The sequence below is a fragment of the Physcomitrium patens genome, chromosome 4 (genome assembly GCF_059467195.1).
Source record: "Physcomitrium patens ecotype Gransden chromosome 4, ASM5946719v1, whole genome shotgun sequence".
Taxonomy (NCBI): domain Eukaryota; kingdom Viridiplantae; phylum Streptophyta; class Bryopsida; order Funariales; family Funariaceae; genus Physcomitrium; species Physcomitrium patens.
Window position 1 is genome coordinate 21976164 of NC_143413.1, and position 19002 is coordinate 21995165.

The window sequence follows — 19002 nt, forward strand, 5'->3', positions numbered from 1 at the left end:
TACATTTTAAGACAAGTCTCAAAGGAGTTTCAACTTTCAAGTTCCAACTTAACTAAATTATATGTATCTTAATAAGATATCTAGAGATTTTAAGGCACTTGCCTACAATAACTCTTTGGCCTAGTGTACATAATTGTTTAGAAGAACCTTATCTTACATTCTAAAAAGTATCATGGTGCAATTCAAGTAAATGTATATTTACATCATACAAGAAATTTCAAAATTATCTTTTGGATATTTTTTGGACTATTTTAACAATTCTGAAATAATACAAGGATTTTTTTTTTTTTTTTTTTTTTTCTTCAAATCATTTTGAAATTATTTATATTCCTTCTTTGATTTTTTTTATATTTAGAATTTACATAAGAACTCTTCTACAATACAAAAGATAAAGAAGATATTGATATCTAAAGTGACTTATTACTATGCCTTAGTTTCTATATACTAGGGCCAATTGTAGATTCTACCATTAATGTTTTTAATATGATCTTCTCCTTCTTGTAATTTTTTATTTTATCTAGAACAATCAAATAACTATTTCCAAATGTTTATCTTAAATTATCTGAAATCAAACTATCAAATAAATATATAAATACATAAGTAAATTAAATATAAGTAAAATATATATATATATATATATATGTGTGTGTGTGTGTGTGTGTGTGTGTATATATATATATATATATATATATAGATATGCATATATCTCAAATATAAGAATCATACTCCATTGTTTTTAAAATAAAAATTCATTCTTTTATTTTTTATTTTTATTATATTTTTTATAATTGTTAGAATTAAGATATAATTTGACATATTTAAATTTATAATAAAAGAATGATTTAGTGAATTTTACTATCTCCAAAAGCCAAGACTTCTAGAAAAATGTTTCTTTACCAAGAAAGAAACCTTTGTTAAGCTTTTGTGTTGTGGCCTTAAAAAGTGCATTTTAGGCATAATAATCCCCTAGATACCTTTTTTATAATTTGTTGAAATTTTGTGTACTTAAAAGTAAAGTGATAAAAATAATTACAAAATATGATTTGCATAACTGCAAGAATATGGTGTTTGAAAAATAACAGGGAACAATGTTTAACATAATTGACACACCTTACTTTTGAGAGATTTTTCTCAAATCTTAAGATGCAAATTACGTACGTAATCTAAAACAAATTCGTCAGACGAATCTCTCCTCCGCAACGTCTAGATTGGTACGTGGAAATGGGTTCAGTGTAAAACAAAAGTAGACTAATATTTTACTTATTTCATAGCCGCAGAATTATTTCTCTGTACAATATCTTAGATGAGGAATATTTGAAATCAAATACAATTTTAAGTATGCATACATGTTTATTATGACAAGGCAAAACATGTTCAAAGGAGTCACTAAATAATTATCTTACTATGTTATGTTTCGAAAGAAGAATCTTATGTTTGAATTTCGTATTTTAGTTCAACACTAAGGAGATACGCAGTTCTCAAACGCTGTTTAAAATAAATGAATATTTGAGTACTAAGTGCAAAACCAGCTTGGCCCTGCTACTATGCCCCATCTTGGTCACTCAGGGAATATGTTGCATACATGATTCATTGTATTGCATAAATTAGATAGGCACTTCTGCAGGAAAACTATGGTTACAAATCAATTCTGGAAGGATCCTGTTTGAATCTCAAAGGGAAGTTGCCAGTTGAAGAGGCGCTAAAGATACCTTGTAAGAATTGTCCTTATATCTGAGTTCCTTCACGACAGCAGTCCCTAAACCAGAGGAATGATCGCATTCTGACGTAGGGAAGAACTCAGTCTTTGTTTTAGATATCGTATCACAATTTGTAACACCATTTGATTTTGAGAAAAAACTCTTGAAGCTCGCAGCATTTGCATTGTGGGTTATCTCTCCTTGGGCTATGTTGAGCCCCATGGTGAGAGGTTCTGTCACGAATCTGAAGTAGCAAGATCCTCGTGTTAGATTCCAAACAATATATCTAATAATACAAGTGAATACCCCACATGACATAGGATTTTCCTCGGATTATTTTGAGATGGACATGCAGGTGTCATTTAGATAACGTTCCTTATGGCAACCCCAAGTCATTAGGAGATTTAGGCAAGCTCTGTAATGAAAAAAAAATCAAATCACGCACCATAACAAACAAAAAAATGAGTGATTAAATAAAGAAATAAACATACAAAGTGATAGAACATTAGCATTAACTTACCGTGCAGAGAAACCGAGAGGCTGGGATTCTTGTACTACTGTACACAATCGTAGGATAACCCATGGAGGAAGGAAGGACCCTTTGGTCTCCATTATGTACGTTGTATCGCTAGCTGTTTCTGAACTATTCCGACTGACCTTCACCTTATCATCACGTATTTGAGGCTGAATACAGCCATCTGAACGTTTCAGTTGTTTGCAGGTAATCTGTAGAGCAAGGTTAGGTCAGAAGGAGGTAACGACTGTTTGTACCGACTCCGCAAACATAGTCTGATCTCACTAAAAAACTGCAAGATGTAAATATACCCGGAGAGTTGAGCTCACAAATATGATTTCACAACAATTGGTGGTTTCAGGAGAGAGGTTCACCTCAAGAACACTCAGAGATGCATTATCGAAAGCCGTTGGCGCATAAAGGACCGGAACATCCATGGCAGCCGTGGAATTTAACAGAGATCTGGCTTCCAGTAAATGAAAATAGAAAAAAGAAAGTGGGGTAAGACAAGTTGGTTCAAAAGAAACCAATATCACACCCTCTAATCCAACACAATATGTTCTCTAGTACAGGGGATGAGCAGAAAACTTCAAAATTTTAATTGGCACAAAGTGCATACTCCCACATTTTTTTGCAAAAAGAACAAACAAAACGGAGATGCTGCTTATGCACTTGCTAAATATTCGAGTTCTTACAGCTTAAATTATGAGAATGAAAAATTTTCAAGCTGCTACCTGTGATTAAGAAGGAAATCATAAAATCGATGTACATCAGAGGAACCTTCAAAGCACAACATTGATTGTGGACTATTGTCTGAAGCTGTTCTTTCATTAGCCACTCTTGTCTGGATAGCAAATTTGACGGATCAGTTACACTAACATTTATTACGCATTCTTTCAAACAACAAACCAAAAATGACAGATCAGCAGTAAAGAATAGGTGGAACCTCAATAGGTTCATAGAAATAACTTTGAAAAGAGAAAACTTTACATGATCAAGCGCATCGAGCCAAATTTAATACAGCTGAGCATCAAGGTCAAAGTCATGTTCCTTACCCACCTGGTCAGGGTTAGACTTCTCAAACTCGAACAAATCTTGAAGGTCTTCACCTGTAGTCGTGGGCTCTCCAGACGCATTGAAAGGCATTGAGAACTTGACATCCTACACAAACACTCGAAGTATTTGGTTAACAAAATTACGAGGAAATCATGAAAACCAAATTATATCTCAAACGAATATCTACTAATCAATCTTTTTCCAGACACTTGATCAACATAATGAAAAATTTCCATACAATAGAGGCTATACCATCCTTCAAATAAACTTTACATGTTCAAGAAGAAGTTCTCGCACTCCTCGAGTTGAGCGGGTCAGGTAGGCATTGCAAGCATCTCGATTTCTTCCCCCAATTCCACCACCAACAAACATTGCAACATATTGCTGCATACAAACTACACCCACGCCAAATACGCCAAATTATGATTGCGTCCGTCCCTCAGTTCCATAGCTCCAAACCTGAATTTTGTGTTGAGACACGTCAAGGCACAGTTCATAATGTTTTTGAACCAAGACTGCAGAGAGCTACACGAAATTTTTCATAGAAAAGGTAAATGCATTATTGTAGCATGCATCACACGAATAACACACAGATAACCTATCACAACGATTTCAACAGTACAATCATAAGCATACTAGCTGCAAAAATAACTTAGTTGCTATACCACATACGTTAAGGAGCGACACCTGAAGCAAGTGTGTAAAACATTTTACCATAAAACACGGGGGGAAATTGGGAGCGAAAATTGTAATACAGCGACCGAAATGCAGCATCCCAAGCACGGAGTCTTTTGGAAAGAAATGCCCCTTCTGACCAGTTCACAAAAAAGGCAGGAATTGAATGAGTGAGTGAAATAAGTACAGGAAAAAAGCAGAGTGAGGTACTAACCATTTGCTGAATGCTGTTTACTGCCTGCAACTGAACAATATGAAGCCAATAATATGAAGCCAGAACAGAAAGCCTATAATCATGATAGAAAGATGCAGAGAATGTGCTACTGCCAGCCGACATGGTGTTAAAATGCTGAAGTGTACCTTCTTCCCCTCCACGAGCTCCAGCCGAAGACATTACAGATAGCACAGTTGGGGGCAAAGTCGACTCGGGATAAACCCATGAATGCAGTGAACTCCAGAATGTTGCTCCTCGCATTTCATCATCTGCATCTCGTCCTGAATATGCCATCTGTCGAACGATGTCTGATTTTCTACTCATGACTCCAAGTCCTTGTGAAAACTGTTGCACACCTTGACAGTGAACATTTGAACTCAAACGGTGGCACCTGCAGCAAATACATGCCAGACCTCCATTCGGTTCAAAAAGAACCAATCCTAGCAGTTCAGGATTAAACTAGGTCAAAACACGTATGCTTACAATGAAATATCGTATTACTTGGACACTGAATATCGCTGCTTGAAGAATAATATTAACTTCTCTACTTTATCATAATTATATTCCGGACTGCGTGCGCACCAGTGAAATGAATCTGGAGAAGAGAAACGAGCCGTGAGTTTAAGACTAAGATCTAGAGGAGCGTGGCTTCCTCTGATAGACACCCAAGCCAGATTATCCTCCATTGGACCAGATGTGGTAGGTAATCTGCTCCTAGAGAGAACATTAACTCGTGTATTGAATCCATTATCTGCAGTCGATTGATCGTTGAGATTGCCGCGAAGCTCAGTAGGAAGAGGACCTGCATTAAAATTGGATTGTCCCGAAGCCTTGTGAGGTTCTAAAATCTTCAAAGCTTCCACCTGAGCATATGACCAAAGCAGAACTTCTGTGAGTAACGACGGACCACGAGATTATAAAACATTGCCGCGTTAAATAATAGTCTTAGTCATACATGGAATATGTGTGGAACAGTAAGGTCTAAGAAAAGGTATTTCTGAAGTTGAATTGCTTGTGGTTTGTATCGACCTAGACTTAACTGACGATGAGTGAAATGATCATGATCATGTATGATTGATAAGGAACTGAAGAAAGCAAGTGTCTAAATCGGATTGCTTTGTTACCATGTCAATGCTTGCTTCAGCTTTTAGAAGAGGCTGCTAATTGGAGATGTCTCTGACGTCACGGAAAGTACTATCGTGCAATCCTTTCACCTTTTCCTCACTCTTGGAAGGCAAATCTTCCATTTTTTCGCAAACACGCTGTGCAACAGCCTTCGTAGAGCCATTTGACGAGCTACCGTTTTTATATCTACGCAATCAGGATGAAAGACGGCATAAGAGAAGAATTTTTCAAAGCAATTATAACCGTTACTAGTGTATCAAACCATTCAATTGGCAAAGAGGGGTAAATACAGGAAGTATACGGTACTTCTGACACAAACAGGTTCTTAAAAACGGTCATGTGCTTCACATCTTCTCATAGCAAAACCTCAAAATGGCAGTTCAGAATTAAAGCAGCCAATGCCACCTTTTGATAACAGGAGTTCCAAGGTATGCACTACGGTTAGAAAAGTGGTGATTCAACGAACCTAGAAAACAACGAGACAGAATCTGCGCAGCCATTTCCGGGGGCAGAAACTCCATACTGACTAACCTCATGTTCAGAAATCGAGGAATCATCCTGGAGAACAAAACCCATTATATTGCAATCAATATGGAACCTCCAAACAGGGGAACTCCTGTTCGACCATTTACCTCCATTCTCGATACACTCTAGATAATCCTCGACTTCGTAGGATTACAATACGCTACCTTTCCTTTGAGACTGCGAAATCGAGGGGGTCGAACATTCGCCCCAATATCGACTGAAACATGAACATCTGCAGCTCCAGCATCACCAAGTATACGTGACGGCAAAACCGCGTCTTCAGACCGTGCCACAAATCTGCGAAAGATCACAAAATGGAAGAAACAGTTAGTTACTGCGGCGCGATGCAGAGCTGAGGAAGTGGCGGTTCTTGACACACGTTGACGATAAACCAGAGTATCAAGCTAAATACTAGGTGAATTTACACTCCAAAACTTGGAGCACTGTAGTCCATCAGAAAGACACATCAGTTTTGCAGTCATAAGTTCATTGAAATAACTGCAACAGGTGTGCAAACGAGAACTGGAAAGTACAGCAAAGTAGGTGCCTTTGGAGACAAACCGCTGGGTATGTGCAGATTTGTCGTTTTGTTCCCCAGCCTTAGAGGACTGGTGCCGCTTTAATTGCTCCAACTCCATCCCATCCAATAGCCAAACTCTGGTTACTGCAAGGTGAACGAATACAGCAGAAACTGTATGCTCGGACGAAGTGGCCTACGCCTTCATTTTGTGCAAATTTCCCACTTCATGCGTGCAACTACAAAGCTCATGTAAAAGTCTTAGACATGAAAATCACGATGCGCCTCCCATTCTAATCCGTTAACATGAGTATGCCTTGTATTGAGCGCAAAGCTCAGGAAAATCATGGTCCTTAACTGACAGTACATCCATCCCCACACAGGCTACCGTTTTAAAGAGCTTTAAAAAACAATAAATAAATAAATACGACGTAACAGGGCATATTACGCCTAATCCCAACGCAGAGATTAACGAGGCAGATACCATCATTTCAGACACTTGAAAATTTTGACAGAGGGTCATCGTGCAATAATTAATTGAGGTTCACCATAAGCATATTGGTTGGTTCTCCACAAAGGCTAACCACGGAGGACAACATTAAGGCCCGTTGTACTATTTTGAATTGCAGCAACAACTTTGACAAGGGGGGGGGGGGGGGGGGTGGGGGGGGGAGGGCATTCACGAAAGAGCACCCGAGCAAATCCTGATTGACTTGCACCAGATTTACAGCAAGTAACCTGATTACGGTTCTCGAAAGCATAATCACAATTCAGCCACAGCTACCTTCTCTGCAGAGAAACCGACGCTAATAATGCCACGTTCGAGAATGGTAGAACTGTCACAAGAGATAAAACCTTAGCTCTCATTGCAAGGTAATGTCGAATGCAAGTGAGACTAATCTGAAAGCACGGGTGTCCTAGGAATTCTCTGAAAGAGTGGCAAAGAGAAAAGAGACCATACTCGGAGTTCGGTCGGTGTTTTCCTTTCACCAAGAGAAGATGCCATTCCGTCCGTCGGCTCAAATGGTTTTTTGCACACATACCGCGACGATATCATTTCGTGCACGCCTCGAGACCAACGTTAACACACCGGATTCTCAACTCTTACGCCCCCTAACAGCATGAGCTACCTTCCCACTCCCCTCACCAATCAAGACACTCCAAATGCATACTCTCCAAACACGTAGTCGACACTGTCCACAATCTGCTGCCACTGTAAGCTCACTCTGCTCCACAGCGCAACACATCCAAAATCCGCAGCTACTTCAAAATTCGCCTACCAGAACCAAATCCATCGATCCCCGGCACTCAAATTCTGAAATGCCGTCCCAGCACACACACACACACACCATTCAATCACACCTACAACACCAGTCTCTGGCGCTGCATCCACGCCGAGGTAGCAATGCCTTGACCCGCAAGCAATGAGTAAAACAAATTCCCAAATTACATCACGAACAGTGACGACGAGCCTCCAATCTCCTCCTACTTCTGTTTCTACGTCGCCATTCCCAAGTCAAAGTTACATTCCACCTACGAACAACTCTCATCTCCTCCATTCGCCTCCCCACAGCACAGCAGTTGGCCCAACCACCGCAACCAATCCATCCCTCCCTCCCTCAGACTGCCGAATTCTTCGTCCAAATACGATGATGCCGCTACAACCCTACAACTACAACAACAACAACCTCACCACCTGCTGCTGCTGCTGCTGAGTGAAAACCAATCTGACAACTCCTCTCCGACTCCAGAAACTGAATCCTAGAGTTTGTGTTCAACGCATTGCTGCAATCGCCTGGCGTTGCGACCAAGGTAAGAGCGATCGACGACGACACGCAAAACCATCACCGAATCGAGCACCGGAATCTCATGGGGTCGAATAATAAATAGGGGGGAGCTGTTTAAAATCGGCCAGGTCGTGGTCGTGGTCGTCGTCGTATTCGAACCTGCGCTGTCGACTGGCGGATGACGTGGACGATTTTATTCGATGAGGTGGCGTTGGGAATCCAACGTGGTGGGACACGGAGGAACGGAATATAGTGTGGGTGCACGCCGACCTCATAAGAATGGCTGTATATTAATAACCATGGGAACCCCAAAGCTGGTGGAAATCATGATCCTTAAGACCTTAAGACCTTAGTACATGACCCTTTTACATGGCAAGTCAACCGATTAATTTCATATGGAAATTTTTGTCGTTATTCTATAACAATCAATAATATCAATCAACACAAAACTATCACAATTATGGGTGTTGTATTTATGGGTTTTAATTTTTTTTAATTTTTCTTTTTTTGTTCATTTGGTATTATGTTTCATTTGATTCATTTTTTTATTTGATTAAGATTATAAAATGATCCATCTCTTTATGACTTTGGTACAAGAAAAAATTTCATGTATTCCAAGTTTTTTATTTATTTTTATATATTTTTTTGGGGGAGAGATCTATCAAATTTTACAAACTTCAAATTGAAATATGTGATGTGTTTCTTTTGCTTGTGGAACAAAGTGTATGTTAATTGATGATCTTTTTAAACAGAGACAAGCTCCATGTGTACTTCATTGCTATCTATTTCAAATCGAAATTGCTTGATTTTGGATTCATGGTGCAGCTTGTCATATTGGGTTTAATTGAATGAATGAATTAGTGTCAAGAGCAGATTTGAGCACATAAATATAATCCTCAATTTGATTTGAAAACTTTGCCAAATTAGATAAATTGAAAGTTTTACTATTCACAATTAACATAAAGCCTCCAATTATTTTAAATATTGAAATGTGATATCTTTGCAAAGCTAACAAACCTTTAACATGATGTTGATGTTGCATTAAGAACATCATAATCAAAGAGATTATATAATGTATTTATATAAATATATAGATAATTGTTAATGCAACATCCTCAATTGATATATCCTACATGTTTTTTAATACAATACATTCATCCATCCATCCATCTATAATGTTTATCCAGATATCCATCCAATACTTTCATTCATTAATCCATCCATCCATCCATCCACCCGGTGCTGGCTCGTCGGCATGACTTTAGGGTTCCATGGACGCGCTTCCTTTCTATGATCTTCTGCATCTTCTTCTTTATTGTAGCTCACCGTCGATCGATCGATCGAGCGAAAGGGCGCGACAGAATTGGAACCAACCTCCCCCCGCACGGAGCTCACCGTCCTCTTTCGATCGAACATTGCGTCTTCTCCTCCACTTCGTCGTCATGGAGCTCTGATTCGTCCTTTTCATTCATTCCTGAGCCACAGAACTCAATTCTGGTGAGAATCAGCGTTAGTGGCGCGTTGGTGCCTGCTATTGAGCAAAGAGCGACGGTGCTTTGCAATTTGGAAGCGGATTTGCGTTGTGGTATCGGCGAGAATGAGAGGGGCGGGTAGACTATGGCAGGCCTCAACAGCAGCAGCTGCGGAGCTCTGCTGCAGTCTCACCAGAAACCGCAGCGGGCCGTCGTCTCCTTTAGCAATTTCATCTCTGTCTCAATTCAGCCGTGGCTATGGCCTGGTGCCCATGGTCATCGAGCACACTTCGCGAGGAGAGCGCGCTTATGATATCTTCTCCAGGCTTCTCAAGGAGCGAATTGTGTGCATTCATGGCCCGATCTCAGATGATACCGCTTCCCTTGTTGTTGCTCAGCTCCTGTATTTGGAATCGGAACATCCTGATAAGCCGGTAACTAGTTTTGGTTTCTACCTCTCTGCTTTTGTTTTCGACTTCTGAGTCACGTCTTGTCATGGCACGTATCAAGAGCGTTCTGCACCTTTTGATTTGGGGAATAAGGTTCTAGCTTCTAAGGGTAGTTAATTCCGATTTCATGGTTTTTGTGGTTAGGGATGTGGCAGGATTGAATGCCGGGTGCCTTTTTTTGTGGTCTCGATGCGGAGTTTTTAGTCCCTGTTTTGTCTATAATAGTCAAATAGTACCAGCGCAATCATTGAGAGAATTGGAATGCGTAAGGTCTTTCGAGTTGATGACTGTTCTGGATCACTGCATAATTTTGCCCTCGAAACCAGACGCTGTGTACCGACCACGGTCATTTAAAAGCAAATGATTCTTTCCTAAAGCGAATTTCCAGACCTTCGAGTAACATCGGGGAGATGTTCAAGTCTTTTAATCATGTCATGAATGGTTTGCAGTGAGCTGTTCAAGTCACTTCCCAATACTCCTATTTTATTATTTTATTATTTAGCAAGGGTCTGAGCTACTGTCGTAGATTTTTCGAATACATCTAGATACATCATTTTAAAATTTGGAGTATTGGAAATCGATATAACTGTTGTGAGGATTAAGTTTGACATTTTTTTATTTTTTTGCTGATGAATTAGTTTTTCGGGATTAGGGTTTTCATCTTACAGAAGAAATGGCTAGAACACTGAAGATACATTGCAACCTTTTAAATTCACGATATGCGCAAATGAAATACATGAGTCGCTTTTTAAAGAATTTGCTATCTCATGTCAATGAACTTTGGATCATTTTCACTTTGTACTTTGTCTTGATATGTTGCTGTTACATTATTGGAATGAGATATGTAAAGAGCTTTGATGACCTTACTGCAGATCCATCTCTACATCAACTCCCCTGGGGGTGTTGTGACAGCGGGACTTGCGATCTATGACACCATGCAGGTATGAGCTGGACACGTCTTCCCATTTCAACCTTCCATTGGACCACAAACTCTACAAAGCTCACCCTAATACCTATAAATTAACTTCTTTACCTCATGTGAGGTGGAGTACATGTAGCAATTCAAGAGTGAGTGTTAATCAGAACCTTGCCTCTGAAACTCTTGCGAGGACTCAATTTTTGCACCTAAGAATATTTCATTTTATGTATATTTCATTAAAACTTTTTAAAATTTTTAATTTTGATTTTTTTTTAGTTTTCTGAAGGCAACTATTATGAACATTGGAGAGTTTCGAGGTGTCGACAACTACGTCCTGCCTCCTAATGCTGTGATAGTGACTTGTGTTGTGACGCAGTATATTAGAAGCCCAGTGAGTACACTATGTGTTGGACAGGCAGCCTCAATGGGTTCGCTTTTGCTAGCTGCAGGACAACCTGGAGAGAGACGCTCATTACCTAATGCCCGCGTCATGATTCATCAGCCTTCCGGGGGTGCCAGTGGCCAAGCGAGTGATATTGCTATTCAAGCTCGTGAGATACTTGATATGAGGGCGCGACTCAGCCGTCTCTATGTGAAGCACACTGGTCACACGTATGAAAAGATTGGTACGTCCTTGTCCTCTCAGTTAAAGTTCTGTTTAAGTAGATGGGTGCTAGTCTTGGTAGCAATACCAATGAAAGCAGGAGTAAGGTTCCAGGGACGAATTTATGCCAGTCTAAGAAAGGAATGCTAAAAAGTTATCACACTGTTCTGGGGTTTGTGTCTCAAATTTGATTATGATGACATTTTTGGCAAATTGAACCTCCAGTCAAACAACTGTGACAGCGGGGGTACCATGAGACATGTAATCAAGTGTTTTGTTATTCAGATCGTCTGACATTCTCCTGCTGACTCTCCCCTCTACTTGAAGAATTCTAGAACGTTAAACCCAAGTGGATTATAACAACCTCCATGATGTTATTCCATAGCTGTGCATTCTTCTCCAGGATTGCTCAGGTAGTAACTTGATGAGTGCAGACAACTAATGTAGTTTTAATGGCTTTTTGCAGAATCAAGTATGGAGCGGGATCATTTTATGTCTCCAGAGGAGGCCAAGCAATTTGGTCTCGTGGATGAAGTGATCGAACGGCGGCCAGAAAATCTTGTTGCAGACAGTGTTGTGCTTAGACGGTAGCTAGTCTTAGTGTGCTCTCAAGTGAGAGATCACGCCCCCAATTTGTGTAAGATGGAACACTGCTGTGCCTCAACAATTCTTAAATCATCATAATATGATTCCAAATAAGTCTTCCATTATTAGAGTCTTCAAATTTCTCTTCATTGTAGGAGCATTCCTGAATTTGATAGATAAAATTCTTCCCTTCATCAAAACAAAATTTTAGGTTATTTTAAATTGAAAGTTTTACTGTAGCTCTCTGAGTGAGTGAAACCGATTTTGGATAAAGTTAAATATTTTCTAAAAAATAGAAAACGAACTGTTGGTGCTGAACAAAATTAACTTTGGTGACACGTGTGAATTTATTACAACTCTTTTCATTGTTTACAAAGCTTTAAAGAAGATATTATGGCTATTATAAGCAATGATAATCAAAATGAACCCACGAAATCTACTTTAAACCTCCCTAGGCAAATTTTTATTTTAAAATGAGTAATGAACACTTATCAATCATTAAGTAAACTAAATCATACTGATTTTCACAAACAACGAATAAGCAAACAAAAAGCGTTTTGAGTAGATTCTAAGGAGTTCAAATTCTAACTCATATATATATATATATATATAGGTATATATATTTTAATTAGTATTGGACATTATTATTTTAATAGGAATTTCGGATGGTCATAAATACGGAGGATCATGAATACCAATTAATCAAATAATTATTTTTAAAAACATTTCTCAATACATGTATCAAATAGAAACATATCATTGTATTTGTAGGCTTTTAAATCTATTTTTAATTATGAAATAATTACATTGTTCATAGTATAAACTAATTAACTAAGATGATAAAGCATGTATTTTTCTATTGGAGAATTATAGATAAACAGATAATATGACTCTTTATTATTGAATTTATCTATTAGTATTTTGATCTTTATACAACATTATATCATATTAAAGTCTACAATTTAATGTTTTTTCTTTTGAAATTACTATTAAATATCTTAAGAAGGAAGTTTAAGACTTTTAAATTATTTATTTTATTTAAATCTAAAATCCTTAAAATAAAATAAATAATTTATAAGTATAATAATTATTTGATTAAAATAGATAAAAGATGTATAAAATTTGATTCAAATAGTATTGTTTAAAAGTACAAAATTGATTGCAAATTAGCAAAGAAATTATAATTAAGAGAGGAGTTGATTAGGTTAAAGAAAACTTTAATCTAATTTTTTTAGATACTACTTGGAAGGCTAAAATCTTTTAATCTAAACTTCTAGTGTTGCACCTCTATTGCAACCAAAAGAGACATTTTAATAGTTTCTTTTTAATCAAGCTATCAAAAGAAGCTTCTTAAAAAGTCTTGTTTCTTAAACTTCTTAGTAGATCATATTAAGAATTTCTTCAAATTTTAGTAAATCTAAAAGAGTATAAAAAGTTCTAAAAGAGCCTACAATCCAAAAAGAGTTTGTATGTTTGTTGCAAAAAAAGTAATATCTTTGTACTTATATAAATGAATATATTGATTATTGGTTGAAATATTAATCTTAATTTTTTATATGCATTTATTTACTTCTTTTCATTTTTTATACTTTAAACTTTAATACTTTTGTTTTTTTATTACTTCAATAGCAAGATTATTAAAAGTACAAGACTTTTACAAAAATTGGCACATTATGAATTTAAAAGTGTATAATTTTTAACATCTAAGATACTATAATATCATATATATATATATATATATATATATACAAAAAATAAAAAAATAAAGAAAAATGCTTTGATATTTACAATTACATTAAAAAAATAAGAAAATACTGCAACTCTTATAACAACTAAGATTTAAAAGAATAATTTGTAAAGCTAAAAATTGTCTTAGTTGTGAATTTATTTATACTTGTTATTAGTTTTATTTCCTATATTTCTAAAGTCTTACAACCAAAACTTTTTAGAAAAATTCGCAAATTATTTCAAAAATATTTTCAAAAGATTTTGAAAAAGTATGGAGGTTTCTAAAATTTATTGTTGATTATTCTTGGAGTTTATATATCAATTATATTTATATTTTTATTTTTTCAAGAATGCCACAAATACCAAACATCATGCTAAAAATTTGTGAATTCATTTAAATATTGAAAAGAAAAAAGAAAAAAGAAAAGAAAAAAACACTTTATTGAAAAAAATTAAATGACGTGCAAAAGAGTCAATTGTAATCGTTACATCACTACTTGTGACTTTCATTCTAAAAATAAAGTTACATGTTTTCATTTATGTGGCAAATGTACATGGTTCATAAATTTTGTGAACTTTTTCATGAATACTGCTAATTCAATAGTGTAAAATATCACATTTTGCAAAGAGTGCATACATTTCATAAATATTGTGTATGATAACTTGCTGTAGAGCATGTAAGACAATCAGCTGGGACTGCTCAAAACGTGAAGAATAAGTATAGATCACACACCAATCCCAATATGAAACTTTATTGCTAAAGAGCAGAATTGTTCAGGGGTAAAATAAAATAAAACTCCGCATTATTACGAGTGCAAACTTTAGAATGAAAGTTAACATCTAAGCAGCGTCTGGTTTCTGAGTTTGAGGTGCACTGCAATGCTTTGTTTCCTAAGCTAGGCTGGAAGCATGATGTTCTGAAGTAAAAGAAGACACGTATTAAGCTCATAAAACGACATAGATAGTATCCATTAAGAACATATCACAACTCATCTGTATACGGCACTGAAACAAGTTTCCCAGTCGTGAGATCTTCCAGATCATTTTGTACTGCCTGCCGAATAGCTAAAGTGAGTGGACCTACTTTTCCTGCAATCAAGGTTTAAGTGTTAGAGATATCATTCCATAAATCAAGTCCAACATGAAATGTTTTTTTTTTTTTTTTTTTTTTTTTTTTTAACTTAAACGATATTATCAAGTAAACCTCATTCGAGAGCCTCCTGCTCAGGACCATCTCGACGGGAAGATGAGGAGAAAGTGTACCAGTTCCAACAGGTTGGCCGTCCCACTCAACGATGGACTTCACAAGTACGCCGCTACCAATCAGCATCATTTCCGAAGCCGATCTAGCTTCCTCTACTGATATCATCTGCACCTTGACACCGTTAAGGTTTTGGATCGATTTGTTGTCTATTAACCTTGATACCAACTCAATCATGCGTCGGGCAGTACATCCCGCCAGTACATTGTCAAAGGGAGGGATCAGCAACACCCCATCGCTGCCCAAAATTGCAACGTTCATGTTGGGGCCTTCAGCTATAAAGCCTTCATTGTCCAACCATATCCCCGCGTATAAACCCTTCTCTTCTGCCTCTAACTGCGCAAGTACATTGGGCAAATAATTGACGCTCTTGACAGTGGCAAAAAAAGGAGGCTTAATAGGAATCGTAGAGGTCATCACCTGAAAAGTGCAGACATTTGCATCAGTATGAGACGTAGTCATTCAAAGCCAAAAAGAAGTGAACTTTTAAATTATATATATATATATATATATATATATATATATATAGAGAGAGAGAGAGAGAGAGAGAGAGAGAGAGAGAGAGAGAGAGAGAGAGAGAGAGAGTTTAAGAATTGTATAAAAATAAAATAAAATACAGCATTACCTTCACCCCTTCTGGACCTTGATATGTATTATCTGTTACGATCGCATAGAAGGTCGACTTGAAGCACTCCTTTGAGGAAAGTGCAAAACCACCTAAACCCGCGGACAGCCAATAGCGTAGAGCACCTCGTCGACATCCTGATGCAGCAACAGTTTGCACAAGTATATCTCTCAAGGTTGCTCTGTCAAAAGGCGATTGTATCTTTGCTTTTTCTGCCGACCTCAAAATGCGATCCAAATGATCATCAAGTTCATACAGATACCTGTGCACGAACACTCCAATCAAAACTAATTCACTGTGTTTGTCATGACTTTAGAATCCATTCATTTTCATGAGGGGGCATTTTTCTTCAGTGAATATGACATCCGAGATTTGTTTTTTCATCGAAAGAGGGATTTGAAAGAGACCATTAATGAGGCCGAAACTGCGAGGCAGATCCAGTCATAGTTGATATTGATAGATTAGGTAGAATTGCTAGGGCAAAACAACAATATAAACCTAGATCGAAATCCCTGCAATGAATATAGTGAAACACAGTTTCCCCTTGTTATAGCTCCTAAACTCTTAACATACATAGAGCGCCGTGCTTAGATTACCCATTGTAGATGATAGCCGTGTCGAACACTCCATGCCCTCGATGTACCATGTGATCATCAATGGGAATGACCATGGCTGCTGTATCAGTGGTTATGCCACCGATTACACTCGAGTACATGGCCCTAAATGTGGTTGGCCGCGTCGTTGCCAAGCTCTGCATACGCTCTGTCACCTGGTCGAAGTAGAAGGCAATCGAGTCTTTGTGAGAGATTCAAGTGGACCACTAAATCGTGGACCTAATTTGGATAGTAACTGATACTTCAGAAATATTGTTACTCTAAATATTCTAAGCATTATGGTTTTAAGTCCACAAGCCCCTACCCATTTTTCAGCATTTAAAAGAAACAAAAAAAAAAAAAAAAAAAAAAAAAAAAAAAAACTCTAGTGGGCTGTAAAAAGAGTACGGAATCAGGTCATCACCTCAAGGAACGTGAGCACTGGAATGCTGTCATCAGTTATGTGGTCATTTGAAATTTCAACTGTTCCTACATCTACCCTACAAACAGAAATTGAAGTTACTAAATCAAAAAGAGAATCGAACTATTGAGGTGTTAGTGCACCCCACTCGAAAAATTTGAACGAAACGATCGGTTTCGGGACTACTCATCAGCATTGCAGTCGACTGGAGCCTAAAGCATCCAAATTGTACGTACGTAATAATAGAAATTGTTCTTTTGTCACAGGAGTATTTACCAGTAGTTAATGCATGGCAAAGCGGTACGATTTGCAAATCTCGGAAACGTGGGCTGAAATTTTTAGATGGGATTGATGTGCTGATCTTTCGCAACGAATGTGGAGAGCAACCTGAATGCAGCACAATTTTAAAGGTTCAGTACCACAATACTCCTGTCCAAGGAGATTGAAATAAATAAAATACAATAAAATGATAATAATACTGAAAAAACTAGACTGGAAATCATTGAGGATGGAAATGTAGGTCAATAAAAAGAAATATAAGCACCTGGAGTTGCACGTTGCTGCAGCACGCGGGTAAGATCAGGAGAGGAGCTTCGTTGTAGTTCTGCTAATCCTCGAGCATGGGTATGGTGCAGATTAATCGCCATGGCCATTTGGCTGCAGAACAAGTCAAGCAAAATATGGTTTAATAAAATTGGATTGTAAGAAACTCCAGTACACGATCTCACCTTTTTCTTCTTCCCTTATTTTATTTTTTATTTATTTTTTTTTTTACTTGTTTTGTTCGTAATCCAACTCTCAGCTGTTATAAGGCCTAAAATTTTCAGGATCCCATGCATGTTTCTCAGTGCTATCGATTCGGGTTTTAGGAAGCTGTCGGTACTTCAGGAAGAAGCAAGAGGACAAAGCAGGATACCGATAACGATGACAGAACAACATCACAAAATCACAAATGCGAAACCAAAACAATCCCTGCTGCAGGTGCCAATAAAAATGAACTCCGCAAGCCACACAAATACACAACAAGAGGAAAGCACAGTTCGCCCGAGTCCAACAGAAACGCTCTCCAACAATTCCGCAATTTTCGATCCTCTTAAGCAATTAGGCTACCAACTAGGAAGCAAAATTCACCACAAACCTCACCATGCGTTCCTCAGACACTAACCTACTGGCAGGCGATGGAACTTCGACAAACAAGAGAGAAAAGAACACGAAAAGAGATAAGAAATTGCTTACAAATCCGATCCCCCTGCTCCACCCCTTTCCTCTCTCGCTCTCTCCTGCAACAACAGCGGCTCCGGGGCACAAACAACGCACAACTTCCACAAGTCGAATGCTACTTACTCCACGTCCTCGTGCTTCTCCGATTTATTATGTAGCACACAAGGAGTTGACAGCAACGTTGCATGCGCTCTCGGGCTGCTTTATGCTCCAGCAAATATAACTAGGTTCTGAATTCTGCTGCAACACTTTCTATCTTCAAATCCACGAATCAGGTCAAATGTCACAGAAGGTGTAGAATCGAAGGTGGTTAAAACCCTCCTCTGGCAAAGACCGTCGTTAACGCATGGGATCGAAAAGCATCCACATCCATTTCGAAACACCCTCCACACTCTCGTCTCAAAGCTGCTTCACCATCTCAGCTCTCGCCATCGATGCATCGGCGCCGCGCATCGCGACACAGCTTCCCCTGAATTCAGCTTTCTGAAGAAGAAGAAGACGACGACAAGTGGGTAAATGTGTGTAAATGGGTGTGTATCTGTTCTGTGCTCCGGAAGCAGGGGGAGAGGTGACACCGCACTAACAACAACAACAACAAAATTAACATGGAATTACTTAACTAATTCGCTGGAGTGTGCACCAATCTGCATAAAAACCATAGTTATCGACGCAATTACCGCGTCGCTAATCCCGACGCTAAAACAAAATTAGTGAGTTAAACGAAGAGAAGAATGAAATCTTTAGATGAACGCATAATGACGCTCTGTTCATCTTCCTTGGATGAAGTTTAACTCTGTTCGAAATAACGGAATCCGTTCATCCACTTTCAGTAAATTTGGGTCCTATAATTTTTTCCGGTAAAACTTTGCAATGTTGTGAAATGAAGATGCTTTGTTGGTATCATATTATTTTGATAATGCTGATCCTTGGTTATGATTTATTATATATGAACCAAAAATTGAAGAACTAAGAATGTTTAAAATACTATACTTTAATGTATTAGACATAATGACA

General features: G+C 37.8%; 4 protein-coding genes across 7 annotated transcripts; 1 reads left to right on the forward strand and 3 right to left on the reverse strand.

Moving 5' to 3' along the window:
- Positions 1-1475: 1475 nt before the first annotated feature.
- On the reverse strand, positions 1476-4077 carry LOC112281599 (uncharacterized). 3 transcript variants are annotated; one of them, XM_073533756.1, is made up of 7 exons: positions 3982-4077; positions 3541-3726; positions 3271-3372; positions 2946-3055; positions 2586-2673; positions 2218-2423; positions 1476-1941 (listed from the first exon to the last, which is right to left on the reverse strand). In XM_073533756.1, the coding sequence occupies exons 2-7, from the start codon at positions 3655-3657 to the stop codon at positions 1671-1673; spliced, it is 894 nt and encodes a 297-aa protein (XP_073389857.1). In that variant the 5' UTR covers positions 3658-3726; positions 3982-4077; the 3' UTR covers positions 1476-1670. The 3 variants fall into 3 exon arrangements, with proteins under 3 accessions (XP_073389857.1, XP_073389859.2, XP_090106282.1); XM_073533758.2 differs by lacking the exon at positions 3982-4077 and having other exon boundaries at positions 3267-3372; positions 3541-3679; XM_090250156.1 differs by lacking the exons at positions 3541-3726; positions 3982-4077 and having other exon boundaries at positions 2586-2677; positions 3271-3370.
- Positions 4078-4878: 801 nt separating this feature from the next.
- On the reverse strand, positions 4879-8074 carry LOC141045356 (uncharacterized). Of its 2 annotated transcripts, XM_073533761.2 has the most exons (7): positions 7285-7886; positions 7108-7159; positions 6368-6680; positions 5971-6103; positions 5748-5839; positions 5281-5467; positions 4879-5019 (listed from the first exon to the last, which is right to left on the reverse strand). In XM_073533761.2, exons 3-6 carry the CDS (start codon positions 6442-6444, stop codon positions 5317-5319), a joined length of 453 nt encoding a protein of 150 aa, XP_073389862.1. In that variant the 5' UTR covers positions 6445-6680; positions 7108-7159; positions 7285-7886; the 3' UTR covers positions 4879-5019; positions 5281-5316. The 2 variants fall into 2 exon arrangements, with proteins under 2 accessions (XP_073389862.1, XP_073389864.1); XM_073533763.2 differs by lacking the exon at positions 7108-7159 and having other exon boundaries at positions 7285-8074.
- A 1613-nt stretch (positions 8075-9687) lies between these two features.
- Positions 9688-12264, forward strand: LOC112280783 (uncharacterized). Its single transcript, XM_024516614.2, has 4 exons — positions 9688-10016; positions 10904-10972; positions 11327-11576; positions 12021-12264. The coding sequence occupies exons 1-4, from the start codon at positions 9708-9710 to the stop codon at positions 12143-12145; spliced, it is 753 nt and encodes a 250-aa protein (XP_024372382.1). The 5' UTR covers positions 9688-9707; the 3' UTR covers positions 12146-12264.
- A 2326-nt stretch (positions 12265-14590) lies between these two features.
- On the reverse strand, positions 14591-18582 carry LOC112280768 (D-amino-acid transaminase, chloroplastic). Its single transcript, XM_024516575.3, has 8 exons — positions 18004-18582; positions 17312-17424; positions 17044-17154; positions 16771-16841; positions 16350-16522; positions 15754-16015; positions 15131-15548; positions 14591-14956 (listed from the first exon to the last, which is right to left on the reverse strand). Exons 2-8 carry the CDS (start codon positions 17418-17420, stop codon positions 14850-14852), a joined length of 1251 nt encoding a protein of 416 aa, XP_024372343.1. The 5' UTR covers positions 17421-17424; positions 18004-18582; the 3' UTR covers positions 14591-14849.
- Positions 18583-19002: the final 420 nt, after the last annotated feature.